This window comes from Capricornis sumatraensis, chromosome 4 (assembly GCF_032405125.1).
Source record: "Capricornis sumatraensis isolate serow.1 chromosome 4, serow.2, whole genome shotgun sequence".
Classification (NCBI taxonomy): Eukaryota; Metazoa; Chordata; class Mammalia; order Artiodactyla; family Bovidae; genus Capricornis; species Capricornis sumatraensis.
Window position 1 is genome coordinate 113,380,120 of NC_091072.1, and position 18,705 is coordinate 113,398,824.

Here is an 18,705-nt window from a genome sequence, read left to right on the forward strand (position 1 = left end):
AACCCCATCACTTGCTGGTATGTTCTTTTCCCAACGGCATTTCAGTTGCCCAGTTCCACAGCTGGGGTGGGGGTGCGGGTGAAGGGAGAAGTAGGAGGCAGGGGATGGGAGTGACAGAGGAGTGACCGGGATAGATAATAAAAGTGGGGGCCTGCGGGCAAACCCAGCAGAATGGTTCGAACTTGGGCTCAGTGGATCAGAGAGACGTGGGTTCAGACCCCCAACTCCTCTGCTTACCACTGTGTCATTTCAGGACGGTTATTTAACATCTCTGTGCCTAAGTTTCCCTATCTGTTAAATGATATAAATAACAATCTCTATCTCACACGGCTGTTGTGAAGATTCTATTTAAGTGATATCAGGCAAATATGATATGACATACAAATGCACTGGGCTATTGTAAGTATTTTGACAGTGATCATTACAGACTATGAGCTTCCCAAGGGCAGGGACGGTATTTTAAGTCAGCTCCTAGGACAATGTCTCGCATGGAGTTGGAGACCGATAAATGCTCGTTGCATGAATTCAACCGAACTGAGGGCTCAAGCCTCGTGATGCTCCCCACCCCACCAGCCAGGGAAGGAAGTGGCTGTCTTATTCGTAGGCTGCAGCCTGGAGCAGTGTTTAACCACGACCCCTCTGCCCCCCGACCGGCTACAATCCCCAGGTCTGGCACATCCATCAGCAAGGCAAGTGCTTTACCTTAATATTACAGTTGTCATCGAGCAGTATATTTTCCAGCTTTAAGTCCCGGTGGACCACACCATTCTGAAATGAGAAGACATGGAGAGAACTGAATGGGAGCAGTTGGGAGGAAGGGGAAGGAAGGTGAGCAAAGGGAAAAATCTTTGACAGATTAAAGTGCACCAGCGCCGGTGGTCTTCGCCCCCATTCTTCGGGGGCCTCTCTCACTGTCATGAAGTGCCCTGCCAGCGACCAGCACCAGCGACAGGAGAGCATTAGTCACTTGCTTCGTGGTTAAGAGAAAAATGACTGGAATCCATTCTCCCCCAGAGCCTGTAAAACAGCGGGGGGATTCTCTGTGGGAATGTCATTCCACCGTGTGAAAGCAGTATCGTCCCAGGCAGGGGCAGACACCGCCTGTCTGTGATGGCAATTCCCAGGGAAGAGGCAGATCTCCCTGCTGGCGGCTCAGAATGCAGGGCTCATAGACCTGGCTTGTCTGTCTACCTGTCTCCCCAACACTGGGTTCAACCTTTTCGGACCCAGAAAACCATGCACAACTGTCCTGAGGTTAACAGAAGCCCTTCCAAGGGTTATTTCCTAAGCAGCTGGGAGGGAAGGTTCTGGAAATCCCTCTCTGCTGGACAAAACTCAATGTGAGGTGAAGAGTGAAAGGTGGAGAAGCCAAGGAGACCAAAGCAGGCCGCTGCCATACTGCAGGACCTTTCCATTCAAGCAAACACTGGCAAGGCTGGCTGCTGAGCCCAGTGACAAGCAGCCAGACAGTTGAACAGTGAAAAGAAATCCTTAACCAATAGGCCGCTGGTCTATACAGCAGTAACAACTGTCCAGTTCAATTCTTTTTAAAACCCAACGATCTTTTAAGGGGGTGGGTGGGCAGGGAAAGAGAAGAGGAACTGAAAGAACCAGCTACTCAGACAGGGAGATGTTTTTAACATCATTCAACATAAAAGACCTTTGCAATTGAAGCTGCCCTCTTAGGCAAACCAACTGGCTAGGAATTCCCTTTCATTCAGGATTCCTTTAGTTCAGACTCTGCATGTTCACAGCTGGTACTTTATTGCTTAGTTTCCTTTCCATTTGACAATTCTTAGTTTCTCCAAAAACACTGACCGAAGAGGCTGAAAACATGTATTTCTATCACTCTTTCTAATTCAAACCTTCAGGGATGTGTTCTGAAATCAGAAATGCACAAAGCAGGGCTCCTGGACAAAAGATACAGATCACAAGATGGCTGATTTTGTTTAAGCATTGGCAGTAGTTTGGTTTACACGGCTGCATTCCTAGTTTTCATAAGATGGAAACCCCATTCATACACAATCCAAGTTTCACACTCTTAAATAATGAAAATAGTATCTATGATGCTTTATGATAATGCATGATGATAAGATACAAAACACTGTACAATCTGAATCATAAGTGCCTTTTGAGTCAGCTAAGAAGTCAACTAATGTTCATGGGTTAAGGATTTTAGATTGTAAATCATTAGAAGATGGTCATCCCAGAGTTACTCTCAATTAACTGGAATATTGAACAAACCAGAAGGCCCTGTGTTGTAATCACTTCAATGAAGAAACTGACTCTAGTTTGGAGGCTATGCTGGATTCAAGTCACTACAGTCCTCAAAGTGAGGGACTGTTCCAGGTGTGACAGTTCTGTGGAAAAGTATGAATGGGATGAAAATCAGGGCTAAAGTGATAAATAATAATTGGGTGAAGTACGGCTTGGAGTTATCTGTGTACTTCACTCCCTTCTGCAGAGGACAAGGGTAGCTAAACTGGGGGGATTAAGAGTGCATCCCATTAGTTGTGCTGCAATAAACTGTACATGTGTGTACATAATCTGGCTTCCCAGGTGGCGCTAGTGGTAAAGAACCCACCTGCCAATGCAGGAGACTTAAGGGACTTGGGTTCAATCCCTTGGAGGAAGGAATGGCAACCCACTCCAGTATTCTTGCCTGGAGAATCCCATGGACAGAGGAGGCTGGCGGGCTATGGTCCATAGGGTCACAAAGGGTCAGACACAACTGAAGTGACTTCCCACACTCGCACACTTGTACATAACCTACGTGGATGTAACCTATGCAAGGGAAAGAAACCAGGACATAGAAAGGTTCAGAACCTATGGTCTACTAATTCCAGTTCTGGAATTTCTCTTAAGTCAATTATTCAAATGATAGAAAAAAGGTTAATGTAGAAAGATATCAATCATTATTTATAATAACCAGAACTTAGAACATCTAAACATCCAATAATCACAATAATGATAGAGAATATTTAGTAACATAGGAACCTGTTTAAATTAAAACCCTAAGTGAAAAAAGTAGCAAGACAGAAAAGTAAAAATGCATACCAAGTGGTGTCTGGATTGGATCCTGGAATGGAAAAAGGTCACTGGTAGGAAAACTGGTAAAACCCAAGTAAAATCGAGAGTTTTGTTAATCACTGTATATGAATGTGGGTGTCTCAGTTTTAATGAGTGTACAACAATCCTGTAAGATGTTAGCATCAGGGTAAACTGAGTGTGGTGCATGGGGACTCTGTACTCTCATGGAAGCTCTCCTATAAACCTAAAATTATTAAATAAGCTTTTAATAAATGTGAGGAGTAGAGGGAAGAAGATTGGAAACAAGCATGTCAATAGTGGGTGATTCCTGGATTGTGGGATCCAAGGTGATGGTGATTTCCTTCTTTCTAGTTTATAAATTCTCTGTATATACTACAGTGACTACAACGGCATCACCGACTAGAGGGACACGAGTTTGAGCAAACTCCAGGAGTTGGTGATGGACAGGGAGGCCTGGCGTGCTGCAGTCCATGGAGTTGCAAAGAGTTGGACACGACTGAGCAAGTGAACTGAACTGATACTACAAAGAACAGATGTCACCTTCATAACATGAACAGAATCACGTGGTGCCATGGAGACCACCTGCGGCGGAAGTGGTGGTGGGCGGCCATACCTTGTGACAATAGTGCACGGCGGAGACGATCTGCCGGAAGAAGTGTCTGGTCTCCCGCTCGCTGAGGCGCCGCCGCTCGCTGATGTAGTCGTACAGCTCCCCTTTGCTGGCGTACTCCATGATGATCACAATCTTATCTTTGTTCTCGAACACTGCGGGGGGAACAGCGACACACAAACAGCCTGTTTAACCGCCAAGCTCACTTAGGACTGCAGACAGCGCAGTGGAGAGAGGCGACGATGGAGATGTCGCTGCACAGCGGGCAGACCAGTCAGGCCATCAACGTGACGAGGAGACGGGCAAGTTGCCCAGCCAGGTGGACAGTGACATCATCGCTGCTGTGACTGGACTCGCCTTGCTAATGCTGCAGGATAAGTGCCTCTCTTCTGAGGACCCCACCCCCCTCACCAGGTTCGTTTCTCACAAGCCCCTCCCACTTCTGCATCTCCCTTGTTGATGGGATGATGGGGAATAACAAACACAACGACCATTTATTAATCACTGGATATGGACCAGCTACCTGGATCCCCAAATGGGTGGCTGAACTTGTCACCTCTTTACTCAAAACCTTCCAGACTCTCCATCTTACTCAAAACAAAACCCAAGCTTCCAAATGTGGCCCCCAGGTCCGACAGGTCCCATGGGCCCTTCTTATCCCTGTTACACATCTGTGCATTTATTCTGTCTGTCCCATTAGAATGTTAAGTAGGCTGGGCTGTTTTATTCACTGAGGTATCTCAAGCATTAACCGCCTTTTGGCAAGGGAGTTCAATCAATATTTATTAAATGAGAGGACTCAAAACTTCATAAATTCATTCTGGACTGTTACAGTAAAACACTGCATGGCACTAAATGCTTCTCTCTGCTCAACCCTGATATTCTCTATCAGTGATGCTCAAACTCTGCTAGACTGACCTAGGAGTCCCAGGCAGTCAGATGCCCATGGGGGCAGGTCAGAGGAGGCCATGAAAGACGGGCTCCAGGTCCTCAGCTCCACCTCAGCCAAAGCCACTCCACTGCTGTTTTATAAGCAGAAAGCTTGGGGCTTTCACATATGATGTCTTTTGAGCAAGAACAAAATAATCATTGTGTTAAAATCCATCACTCCCAAAGGATATAGTATAAAAATGTTTGTAGGATACCCAAGACCCTCCTTCCCAGGTAGACACCTGCCTACCTCCCTCCAACTCATCAGCTTCTGCCACTCCCTGTCCGGCCCCCTATGCCCACTGATGCCAGCCTGTTCACTGTTTGTCACTATCACACACACACACACACACACACACACACACACTGCTGTTTCCTATCTCCATGCTCTTCCTTCTTTCTTTACTCCCACCTGTCTGACCTACCAGGGCCCCTCCAACTCACCAGGAAAAAATAAACTCAAATATGGCATCCAGGTTGCCTCCTTTCTACCTCTTACTGTACTTTCAAACTTCGTGGATATATTTGCTGACTTACATATTTATTTCCTCTGTCTAGACTATGAGCCTAGACTTACAGAGGTAAAAACTAGTTTTGGAACCAGACACTCCTAAGTAGATTTCTGGATCTGCCTCTTACTTGCTGTCTGACTCTGGGAGAGTTGCTTGCCCTCTCTGTGCCTCATTTTAATAAAGGGTAAAATGTGATTATATCAGTGCGTACTTCTAGAATTGTTGGGAGGATTTATTGATATCAGGTATTTTAAATGCTTATAACAAGGCCTGCCTTTTCACTCAGTAATGTTAGTTATTCTTGTTGGTATCAATACTATTGGACCCCAGGACCTAGCACTGAGCCAGACACACAGACACACTCAGTGAACTGGAACGTGCCCGGCCTGGGTCCCCTGTCCTCCCACACCTTGTCACTAGCTGTAGAAGCTCAGGCCCCTCCAGTTCCTTTTTGGCTCCTTCAAGTCCAGCCAAACCTCTCTGATAAAAAAAAGAAGGGAGAAGCAGGAGGGCAGGGAGGAGGAGGAGGAGAGAGAACAGCCAGATAAAACTGGCTGCTCCCAAGTCTCCCGGCCTCGCTGCACCCTGCGGTCTTGGCTCCTGCTGGGGATTTCAGCCTGTTGTGCACTTTTCATTAACAATAAACTCTGGAAACTGGAAAACCTGCCTCAAGATGCATGGCTCAGCCTCAAAAAATGACAGACTGACAGGCCAGCGGAGAGGGCAGCAGGTTTTCTAATTTTAAAAGTTGGGGTGGCAGAGCAGGTTTGGGGGGAGGTAATTAAGGGGGAGAGAGGGAAAGTATTTTGACAGGGAAATTAACACGGAGCCTCACACTTCCAACAAGCCTGATACGTGCTTAAAGGAGGCCAAAGCCACTGGTCCCTTCAGTGACCAGCAGAAGGTGTGGTCACTGCCTGCATGCATACAAAGGGCCTGTGACAGTGACCAGACATGTCCCTTTCCAACTGGCTAACTTGGTGTCAAGGAGGTATAAACACAGTTCTGTTTGACATAGTTCAATGTGCCAAACATTTTACTAAACAGCTTCCAACAGTCAGTCCTGCTGCTCCTACCTCTAAAATAGACCCTGGTTCTGTCTCACGTTCCCAGGCATCCCTTTCCTAATAATCTCCCCCAATCCTTTCACTCTTGTTCCTTTGCTGACTGTGTTTCGAGGGGCTGGGGAACAGTTCCAAATACATGTTTCATGGAGCACTAGTCCTGCAAGACATCCAGAGGAATAAAGGTCAAACATCCGTAAAATATTTGGAAAATGCTGATACTTGATCACCCCTGGAGAACCTGGCTTCTTTAACCCTGAGTTTTGCAGGGTGATTTGGCCATTTCAATATTCCTACTGAACTAACTAGGAGCCAGTTTGGGAAATGCTGAATGAATGAGGCAAGAGCCCCACTGTTGCCGGCAGGGCTGGTGGGCAGCTGGGTTAAGAGAACTGTCCACGTGACCAGGCCTGGCTCTGGAACCCCACTCTTCAGTTCTCCAGCAGGAAGCAGCTGGAGTCTCGGGGTCAATGCCATAACTGCAACCCTGGATAAGGTAACTGCAAACATTTCTAGACTCGGAGCATCAGTGATTCATCAAGGAGGCCATAAAGTGTTATATATGAAGCTGTCTGAGCCCTTCCTAATAATAGCATTTATGGAAGGCCTACTATGTGCAGGCACTGTGCCAATATTGCATGAATTATATCACATGGCTTTGGCCCTATGACTATCCCTGTTCTACAGATGAGAAAGCCCAGGTACAGTGAGGTTAGTGACTGCCATGGCCACAGACCAGATACAAAGCCTGAGCCCTCGAATGACTGCACACTCCACGCTCTTAGCCCCTATCCTACTATCCACATGCATCAACCTCTCTGAACCTCAGTCTCTTCATCAGTAAATAAGGCCAGGAACCTCCTCACACAGTAAGGGGGGATTCAGTGAGCTTACAGGCCCTAGCCCCCTAAGCATGGTGCCCAAGCCACTGCTCAGTCACCGTGAGCTATTCTTGTAATTACTCCGTCTGCTTCTTAGGCAGCTCTGGCAAAACAAAACCCTAAGACTTTCCTCTCCCCACTGGCATCACTCTTTAAAACATGCGGTGGCTGCTTCAGAATCACAGGATTTTTGAGCAGGAAGAACCTTAGAGATCAGCTATTATTTTTCCAGAGTAACCCAAGATTTATCACATATAAGAGCAAGGCCTTGGGAATTCATGCTGAAGAATGACCGGTTTCCGCACCCCCAGCCCACGGCTCGGGCTTGCCCACTGTAAGGTCTCTATCAGCCAGGTGATAGGAACACTCTCAGCCATTCTTTGGGTGAAAAAGGGCCGCTTCCCTTGGGCACTTTTACAACTGGTTATTTATAAACCCAGAAATCTCGTCTGTGTTTATGTTATTAGTCACTAAGCAAAAGCTTATTTTCCACCAGTTGGGAAGGGTTTCCTTTCTGAAAAATGAAAGCCTGTGTCTCTTGGCCAGACAGTTTTACCCAGAAGCCTGGTGGCTCCAGAATGGTAAGGAAAACTATGGCCCTTGACAAGCCAGGCCTACCAGGAAAATTAAACCCCTGAATAGAAACTGAGCTCAGCTTGAGTCAGCCTGCAGTGTGGGGCCTGAGTCCATGTGGTACAGACCCAGGTTTTTAAGAGAGCAACAGAGCTTTACAAAGCACCCATGGGGGATAGTGGAATAAGTCTTTACCAGGGTAAGAAGGGGAGGAGACACCAGCCGTCAGAAGGAGCAGCGTGAGTGTGGGGGAACCAGGAGCGTGTTAAGCAGGATCACCAGAGTGGACAGTGCTAGAGACTAAGACAAGAGAAAGAAGGAGCAGACTGTGAACAGAACACAGAGCCCTTGAGTGCCCACAAGGAGCTCAGCAGACATGTGACTGAGCACTGCCAAGAAAAAGAAACAGATGGAACAAGGGACAGGGTGGCATCTAGGATCCTGGACCCACGAAACAGTGCAGGATTTCATCACATCACCCCGAGAACTTCTCCAGACAGTGATCCCTCCTCCCCAAGAAGGCTGATCCATAATCACTGTGCACTGTTAGTCACTCAGTCGTGTCTGACTCTTTGCAACCCCATGGATGGCAGCCCACCAGGCTCCTCTGTCCATGGAATTCTCCAGGCAAGAATCCTGGAGTGGGTTGCCATTCCCTTCTCTAGGGCATCTTCCAGACCCAGGGATTGAACCCAGGTCTCTAGTATCACAACCGGATTCTTTATGGTCTGAGCCATCAGGGAAGTTCATCATAATCACTGTAGTGAACATTTATTGAGCAATTACTACACGCCGTGGATTGTCACATCCAATCCTAACAATCCTATGAGATTAACATTATCCCTACTTCATAAATAGGGGACCAGTGCTCAGATCAAGAAACAATGTGGCCAGCACCCTGCAAGCACTCCCCATGTCTTCTTCGGTCACTAACCATCTCCCCAGGGGTATGTATACAGGCCACTATCACAGATTAGTTTGGGATTTTGAGTTTTCTAAAAGTGGAATCACAGTATGTAGTATATTCCTTTTGTGAATGGCTTCATTCGTTCAACATTATATTTGTAAGATTAATCCATGCTGCTCTATGGAGTCAAAGACTGTCCATCCTCACTGAGGTAGAGTACTCCAATTTGTGAACATATCCATTCTGCTGGTGAGAGACATTTGGGTTGTTTCCAGGTGAGGGTCACTACGAACCAAGTCACTATGAACATTCTTGTGTATGTCTTTTGATGCTGCTCTGTATGCATTTCTGTGGGGAAGATAACCAGTCAGGATTTGATCCCAAATGTGTGTGACTCAAAAGTGTATGTTCTCGTCATGACTCCCCACCACCTTCCTCCATCATAGGTTTACCCTTCTTGCCTAATACTCAATAAAGATTCTTCTTCATTAACCAACATCACTTCCTTTTCTGAAAATGCTTGTTTATCAGCTTATCTGAAGCATTTATCTGAGCATCTCACTTCATGATAAAGGGGATACAAACATAGCATAAGACACTGTTTTTTGGAGGAGTTGCTATCTAGTCGAATAAAACTGCATGCATGCATGCATGCTAAGTTGCTTCAGTCGTGTCCAACTCTTTGCAACCCTATGGACTGTAGCCCAACAAGGCAAGAATATTGGAGTGGATTGCCTTTCCCTTCCAGTACTTACAAGTCAAGGGCTAACCTGTGAGATACAGATTTTAAGTACCTAGATGATCAGAGAGGAAGATGGGAAAGGCAGTCTGAAAGGGCCTGCAGAGATTACTAGAGAAAACAAGGGTGGAACTGAACCATCAAAAACGCCCTGCACTGTGTTTGCATGAACTGGTTTTACCATTGTCTCAGCAAATCCTAAAATATCCAGACTCTCTCCTTTTTCTCCTACTGTTCCACAGAAGGGCCTTCTTTCCAGACACTCACTTGAAGTATTTGTCCTGTTTTCTGTTTATTTTCCATTTCAAGGGAGAGTGGGAATTGGTTACTATGGTAACAGCTACTTCTCTCAATTAATTCTGAATTTCATCAGATGTTGGGTTTGACAGTCCAGTTCTGCCTTCTGATTGCCTGGCTTTCACAATCTCCCTAATTACCCGACTCCTAACCATTCCCTCCTGCTGCCCTCAGGGTTAATAACACAACTTGTAGAACTTGAGAAAATGCATATGATAAAAACAATGCCCTGGCCTGGGAGAAATGCTGATGAGTGAGGAGATTGTGGGATTTCAACCATCCACTGGCTGCTTTAGAGCCAAAAAGAGGCCATTTAGGAAGAAAATGGGCTTGGGAAGGGAGAGGGTAGGAATCATTTAATGTTCCAAGAGAAGCAGGTTATAAAAGTTAGAAGCTATCATTCTGCTTTACATGTAACCTCAAGAGAGGCAGGCAGGATTTCCATGGTGGTCCAGTGGTTAAAAATCAGCCTTGCAATGCAGGGGATCTGTGTTCGATTCCTGGTCAGGGAACTAAGATCCCACCTGCCTCAGGGCATAAGCCCACATGCCACAACTAAGACTCAACGCAGCCAAATAAATAAATTAAAAAAAAAAAAAAGAGGAAGGCTCATTTGTTAGTTTTAAGCAAAAAGCCAAGGGCCTAAAATGGATCAGTCAGAATTCTTTTCACGCCTTTGCCTTCCATTAGCTCCATTTTCTAAATCAGTTCCAGGATGCTGCCCTTCCCTCCGTGGTGGGGCCTCCTCACATTGCCAGCGTTTTTATTACTTTCCTAAAACCTCAGACCATTCCACTCCTCAGGGATGCTCTTTTATTAAAGTTGAGAAGGACCCTCGCAGAAAGCCTCTTTCTTTTTCATTTCAGAAATAGAGTGATCTTTCCTTTGCAAGAATTGTCTGCAGCCTAATTAGGTCATTTAGTCAATACAAGATTCATTCTTCAAGAGTTCCCTCCCCAGAACTAAATTCCAAACACCTCATGGGCTGATGGATTCATAAAACGGTCTTCTAATCCCTTACATCAGAAAGCCTAAGGCAGTGAGAGTAAGAAAAATAACCTAAACTGGCAGCTCTCCATTGTCCGTGAGTTGGTCAGAGTTGACTCAAATGTGTTTCCTGGTTTGGACAATGAAAGGCTCTTTAATTCACTCATTGTCTTTTCTTAAACCAAAACTCTGGATGTTGGTTGGCATGCCCAAGGAGAACCAGAGCCAATCAGGCCACCCACAGCCAGCAGTGGACTCCACAGAAGGCAAACGAAATGAAAGAAAGTGTATAAACTACCTAAGGAAGAGTGGATGCAAAAGCCTGGCCAAGAACTATTTATCAGTGTTATCTGAAGGGACCAACAGCAAATACTGGGATGGCAGGAAAACAGCCAGCAAAGAGGGGTTGTGTGGGAGAAGGACGCCAGTCAGGGAACCATGTTGGACCAACTATGGACTCCACCCTCCTCCAGTGAACTTCCAGGAAAAAGCATGCTTCTCTGTGAAAACAACCTTCATCTTGCTCCCCTGAAAATCACCATAGGACTTCTCTATATGGTTTCATTCCACCGTTTTTTTTTTGTTTTTTTTTTTTAACTTTCTATCTTGTATTGGATTCCTTCAGGATCTAACTTGCAGAGTCTGAGATTTCTTTGATTTTGGAATATGTGCTCTGTCCCCTCCTATAATTCCTGACAGTGGGTTCATCTGGTACGTGTGGCTCCGAGATTGCTTGGGAACTCCACTGGAAACTGAAGAATGGACTCTAGTTAAGACAGCCAGTCCATCCTAAAGGAAATCAACCCTGAACATTCATTGTCAGGACTGATACTGAAGCTCAAGCTTCAATACTTTGACCACCTGATGCAAAGAGCCAACTCACTGGAAAAGACACTGATACTGGGAAAGATAGAAGGCAGGAGAAGGGGACGACAGAGGATGAGATGGTTGGATGGTATCACCAACTCAATGGACATGAGTTTGAGCAAGCTCTGGGAGATGGTGAAAGACAGGGAAGCCTGGCATGCTGCAGTCCATGGGGTCGCAGAGAGCTGGACACGACTGAGCGACTAACAACAATTTTGTGTTGGAGTATAGCCCTTGGACTGCAAGGAGATCCAACCAGTCCATCCTAAAGGAAATCAGTCCTGAATATTCATTGGAAGGACTGATGGTAAAGCTAAAACTCCAATACTTTGGCCACCTGATGTGAAGAACTGACTCATTTGAAAAGATCCTGATGCTGGGAAAGATTGAGGGTAGGAGGAAAAGGGGACAACAGAGGATGAGATGGTTGGATGGCATCACCAACTCAATGGACATGAGTCTGAGTAAACTCTAGGAGTTGGTGATGGACAGGGAGGCCTGGCGTGCTGCAGTCCATGGGATCACAAAGAGTTGGACATGACTGAGGGACTGAACTGAACTGATAGCCAATCAACAGTGTTATGATAGTTTTCAGGTTCATCCCACCCTTATCACTTAGGGTGGAAAAGTCAGATTTGTGATTATCACACTTTTGGTTCTAGTCACTGCTTGACCCTCCAGGAGTGCCTCATGACTTTCTTTTCAACCATAAATCCTAGTCTGCTTCATTAGACAATAGAATGCAGAGTTTAAGAGCCTGACTCCCAGAGCCAGGCCACCTGGGTTCAAATCCAGGTCTGCCATTTACCCAGCTGAGTTACCTCGGCAAGTTACTTAACCTTTCTGTTCCCTCAGATTCTTCATCTGTTAAATGGAAGCTTGTAACCTCATCATAAGGATTACCCCAGCATACAACAGTAAGCAGACATGTAAGCATGAGCTGTTATTATTAGGCAGCGGGTCTTAGTTTAAAAATGAAGAACAAATGAAGACATGCATGGATCAAATCCAGGATTATTATGAATCTGTGTTGGCAGAATCCACTCCTGAGATTGCTTTTGTGCCCTTGGATGAGAGGGGTTCGAGAACAGAGGAGGTGGTGAACTAACACTTAGAGGTATCAAAGGACTCAGCAAGCCTGGCTATCTTAACTAGGCTCCATTCTTCAGTTCCCAGTGGTGTCCCAAAGCACCAATGTCGATCTTGGAGTCACACCTACCAGATGAACCCACTCTACAGAAGTATTGGAGTGGGCAGAGCACAAATTCCCAAATCAAAGAAATCGCAGACTCTGAAAGTCATAAATTACAGTTCCTCAAGTCCAATCCCCCTTTCAGGATCCAAATGCCCCTGGAGGGTATGGCCACTGTAAAGACAAGTCTCCTACACTCCATGAGCCTTCCTAATAGTTGCAGCTTTGGCAGATTTACAGAGACATCCCAGTTCATTTCAAAAGACCTTATGTTACATGGCAATACAGTTCCTTTTTTTTTTTTCTTTAAAAATTAGCTTCAAGTACAAGTGGTATTATTTGAGGCACTAGAAAATATTGAATTCCAGGAAACCCAAGAGGGCGAGGCTGGACAGCCAGGGAGTAGCATTCGTGTTTGGTTGTTTTATGTCTAATCTCTTGCCTCTAGAAAAATGACTTGGGTGTAATCAAATGAAAACAATGAAAATAATACACTTGAAGGTCAAACAGCTAACTTCATAGGAAACTCATTAAAAACGTGACTGGACAGATTCATAGCCCAAGAGCTTGTTCATCTGATTCTAAGTGAAGAAAACTCTCTGGGGGCGGTGCGATTGATGGGGGGTGGGTCCTCCATTTGGATCCAGTCTGATGAGAGAGACTTCATGTGGAACTTGTGAATCTGGCAGCAGAGGGAGTGTGTTAAAATACTCAGCAATTCGCCATGGGTTCAGAAGAGTAAACACAAGCATAACACACCACTTTGCCAAGTTCAACAAACTGTTTCATGGGGCTCTGAGTCCCTGATGAGGGCAGCAACCAAATGGCTGAGGAAGGAAACCCAGGCCCAGAGGTATCGCCCACGGCTCAGTGGTGACGACTGCCAGACGCATGTTCTGCTCTGGAATCCACTGATGACAAATGATCGGACCAAGACAACCGTTTCCCCCTAGTTGGAGGATCAAGCCAATCTTTCTCAGCCCGGCCAATTAAACTGAAATCTCTAGGGGTGGCATCAGCATTCCTTCTTACAAACACCTCATGAGATTCTAATGTGCATCCAGAGCTCAGAATCACTGACTTGGGCAATCTGGCCTCAACCCCACCACCACCCAATGAAAGTTTCTACTCCAGCCAGCAATGACCTCTCAGATCTCTAACATCACATCAAGAATAACCAGTATGACTTTATTGAACGTGGACCTCAGACCATGCTTAGCAATTTTATTCATTATCTTTTTTTCAAGATTTTTTGTTAAATGTGGACCATTTTTAAAATCTTTATTGAATTTGTTACCTTACTGCTTCTGGGGGTTTTTTAATGTTTTGATTTTTTGGCCATAAGGCATGTGAGATCTTAGCACCCCGAGCAGAGACTGAATCTGCATTCCCTGCATTAGAAGGTGAGGTCTTAACAACAAGACTGCCAGGGAAGTCCCTACCCATTAGCTTAGTCCTCACAATCTTATAAAGTAGCTAGCTATTGACCTCATTTTATAGCTAAGAAACCAAGCCTCAGAAAAGGTTAAGTCACTATCCCAAAATCACACAGTAGTAATTGCAAGGCAATTGATTCATTCAAATCTAAGCCCATTTGGACAAGAAATACATACTCACACTACTAGACCAGTACCTGGAACATAGGTGCTTAATACATTTTTGTAAAATGAATGAATGAATGACTACGGAAATGAAGAAGAACATGCGGTACTGTTAGTGACCCACAGATCTTGTTAGATCAATTCAGCTGTCCCCTGCCTTCAAAAGGGCCAAAATCCAGATCTGCTTACTGCCTGAAAACCCTGCTGCCGCTGCTGCTGCTAAGTCGCTTCAGTCGTGTCCGACTCTGTATGACCCCATAGACGACAGCCCACCAAGGCTCCCCCCTCCCTGGGATTCTCCAGTCAAGAACACTGGAGTGGGTTGCCATTTCCTTCTCCAATGCATGAAAGTGAAAAGGGAAAGTGAAGTTGCTCAGTCGTATCTTAGGTCGTACTCTTAGCGACCCCACAGACTGCAGCCTACCAGGCTCCTCTGTCTATGGGATTTTCCAGGCAAGAGTACTGGAGTGGGGTGTCATTGCCTTCTCTGCCTGAAAACCCTAGATTAAGGTTTTTTCTGCTAGAGGAGAAAAGTGTTAATTGCTTCTACTATAGGTGTTTCCAAACCACTGATGCTCACAGCGCAGCCCTGCTTTGGTTTCTAATCTAACCTACTGAGCAATGGTTATTCTAACATGGTGCTTCTCAAGCTTGAGAGTGCTTTAGAGTCACCTAGGGGACTGGCTATTACACAGCACATCCAGGCCCACCTGCAGGGTTCTGATTCCATAGGTCTAGGGCGGGGCCCAGGAGACACTGATGCTACTGGTTCTGAGTCTCTGTCAGAGAACCATGCTCAGATGTATTATTCGGCAGTTTATTGGGATCCTGTCACCCTCAAGGGGTTCTTTTCCAGGGCAGCAACAGTTTCTGACTCTAGGACCTTTGCTGGGTTCGTGGAAACACGTTTTACTGGCCCAAATGTCTCTGGCCACAAGTTGTGAGGGAGGAGAAGGCAGGAACATCCTTCATTGGATTTTTAAAGCAGTGATTCTTCACTAAGAGACAAGCAAACTCTTTACCCGCTGAGCCATGGGAGAAGCCCATATCCCCTTCCAGAAAGATCTAATGGAATCTCAGAAGGCACAGTTTGCTTGAGAAAGCATATTATGTTTCTAAGAAGCTGGAAGGAGCTTTTAACTGATGTAAACTCATGCAAGACATCTCTATGGTAGGAGTTCTGAGAATTGAGTAGAGTACAGTCTCTTTCACATCTTTTCATGGGCAGCAGGTTTAAGGCAGATGGAGCCAGGCCATGAAAGTCACATGATTATCAAGAGACACATTTGCTTGCCATTTTGTTTCTGAAGTTCGAGAGACTCTCCCAAAGGCAAGCGATCACAGCTGACAAATGCCAAACAGCCATCCTACTTTGTCCCAGAAAGCCAGGCTCCCTCTTACCTAAGACAAGGGATGTGATGAAAAGGCTAGCCAGTTCCGGAATAGCACACCGCAAAGGGCCAAGAGAGAGATGTAATCTTTCAGGGCCAAGAAGAGAGATTTCCAGGGATGAAAATACCCAAGGGCATCAAAGTAAAAGCAGCAACCCAATCTCCCCCACTCCCCACCTTTTTGCTTTTACGTGCGTGACTGTTACCAGATGGGGTGCTGTTTCCCTGAAGTGTTATGCAGCAAGACACTGCTTCATGCATGGTTTTGCAGATTTGAATCTCCGGGGCTTTCAAAGGGGAAATGGGGGTGAGACAATGTGCCTTTGATGTTTGAACTTGGGTCCTGAAATCAGAACCCCAGGCAAAAACCGTTTTTATCTCTTCCATCCTAGGCAACCAAGTTGAGTGCTCAGGCGGGCACTTCCTTTTCAGCTGTTCTTTCCTTATTGTCAATTACCTCCCTGCTGAGAGAATGGAATCCCTTTGACTGAAAACAGGGGTCCATCTTGAGAGGGGACTAGTGATTTCTTTCTTCCTTTTCTCTCTTGATTAGGTTACCCTTAGCATCACACGCTAGAAGGTAGATGTCTATCCCCTTTTATTTACTTAGCATTAGGAGCCAGTGATAGTTTGTGTTTACACAGAGTTGACAAATTTGAGGGTCAATCACGTTCACCTACAAGTCAACACGAGAGTAACCCTGTGGTCTGGTTTAAGAAAAAAACATTTGAAAGGAATTATTTGGGGGAATTGGTGACCAGCAGCACTGATTCAGTGAAGTTGCAGATTTTCTGAGCCTGCAGATATTGTGTGGTGGTGGTTTAGTCGCTAAGTCATGTCTGACTCTTTGCGACCCCATGGACTACAGCCTGCCAGGCTGCAAGTACTGTGAATAGTATACAAATAACTTACATTCCCATGAACTAAAGCTCAGAAAACACTTGACCAGTGAGTTCACCAGACTGGGGACCCAAGCTTCTTCTTAAGATATATGCAGAATTATTTTCTAAGGTACACACCATGCTGAGATTGAATGATCTCACATATTTAAGACAGTAACCACTATGAAGTCCAGGAATTTTGTCATGACTGCTATTGTTGTTTCTGCTACTGCTGCTGTTGCTAGGGTATGTCTGGTGTGTATGTTTGTGTGTGTGTGTGTGTTTTTAATCACAAAGGTCTTTGTTTAAGAAGAAATTGTAAAGTTCACTTGGCTAATGTCCCAACAGCCACTTAGATGCTTGGGCACTGATTTTTCACCCCCAAAATTAATGCATCTCAGCACTAAGCTAAGGCTTCTGATTGGCTCATCAAACAATCAGCTGTCAAGAAGAAGGTTCCCCTTTCACTCTGTGAGCTACAGAGAGACCAGTGTATTAACTGATAAACTCGGGTTTCATCCTCACTGCTGTCACCACATTGCCCCTGCCATGCTCCAAGGTTCAAAAGAGGGGGGAAAAGGCCAGGCTGAGCGGGATGCCTGGAACACAGTGGTGGGCTGCAGAACCAGCAAAATATGACATGAGGCCAGAGGTCCAGGGCTGAGGACTGGCAGAGGAAAAAAACAGATGCAGTAAGAAGAACTTTGTGCTAGAGCCATCAACTGCTCAGCACACTCAATATTACAAGCTGAATGTGCTGTGCTTACCTGTTCAGTCGTGTCCAACTCTTGGCAACCCCATGGACTATAGCCCGCAAAGCTCTTCTGTCCATGGGGAGTCTCCAGGAAAGAATACTGGAGTGGGTTGCAAGGCCCTCTTCCAGGTATAAGCTGAATATCCCCCCCGAAAAAGTTCATATGTCAAAGTCTAGTTCTTCAGAATACAACCCTATTTGGAGTCTTTAAAGAAGTGATTAAGTTAAAATGAGGTCATTACGGTGGACCCTGATCCAAAATGGGCTTCCTTGGTGACTCAGTGGTAAAGAATCAGTCTGCCAGTGCAGGATATGAGTTCAATCCCTGGGGGAAGGTCCCCTGGAGGAGTCAATGGCACCCCACTCCAGTATTCTTGCCTGGGAAATCCCATGGACAGAGAAGCCTGGCAGGCTACAATCGGTGGGGTTGCGAAAATGACTAGTGACCTTCTAAGAAGGAGAAATTTGGATACAGATACATACAGATGTGAAGATACACAGAGAAGACAGCCATCTACAAGCCAAGGAGACAGGCCTTAGAAGAAACCAACTCTACCCACACCCTGGTCTTGGACTTTCAGCCTCCAAATCCATAATAAATTTCTATTGTTTAAGCCACCCAGTCTGTGGTAGCAGCCCTGGCAAGCCAACACACCCAGCAAGTCATGAACCTGCCTCAGGTTCTACAACCACAAAATGGGAACACCTGGGCTGATTACCTCCTGGGTAGGCTGCAGGGATCAAACGAGAGTAGGTATAGGAGAGCTCTGTGCACAAGGCAGCATTCTACAGATAACATCAGGATGTCCTCACTCTGGGCGCTGCGTTCTCAAGTCCTGGACAGGGGACAGATAAAGTCACAAGACCTGGAGACTCTGGGGTCACAGGTGGAGGGTCACAGCTGGAATCACACTTTGGGGATCACCTGTTCCTAACCCCTTGGGAAGGGAGGGGAGCTGACCTCCTCCACAGTTATTTAGTGTGGATGTGGGAGAAAAAGAACTTGCGTGGGAGAAAGGAAAGAGAACAGAACAGAAACTGGAGATCTCCAAGAAATTAAAAGAAAAAAAAAAAGGCATATTTAAATTCCTGGGCGTTCTCTGGATTAAAACAATACCTTTTATTTGTAAGGTACACGGCCGGTCACAAAACACTTAAAGGCAATATAGTTCTTTTTAATCTATTTGAGGTCAGGAAGGGCTTCCCTGGTGGCTCAGACAGTATAGAATCTGCCTGCAATGTGGGAGACCTAGGTTCAATGCCTGGGTTGGGAAGATCTGGAGAAAGGAACGGCGACCCACTCCAGTATTCTGGCCTGGAGAATTCCATGGACTGTACAGTTCATCCTTCTGAGAGTCTGATGAAAGCTATGCATTCACCCCCTACCTAGAGAAAAATAACTCATGAACTTAACACATAAAACATTATATACCAACACAGTCCCATCCTGCAATAATGAAAATGCTCT

General features: G+C 45.7%; 1 protein-coding gene across 1 annotated transcript in view; it reads right to left on the reverse strand.

Annotated features, from left to right (window-relative positions):
* The window catches only part of NUAK1 (NUAK family kinase 1), a 68,858-nt gene that overhangs the window by 16,087 nt on the left and 34,066 nt on the right, over positions 1-18,705 (reverse strand). Inside the window, exons 3-4 of the mRNA XM_068971962.1 lie at positions 3,665-3,816; positions 703-768 (exon numbers count right to left, since the gene is read on the reverse strand). Of these exons, the coding sequence (XP_068828063.1) occupies positions 703-768; positions 3,665-3,816 (218 nt within the window). The remainder of the gene's footprint in view (positions 1-702; positions 769-3,664; positions 3,817-18,705) is intronic.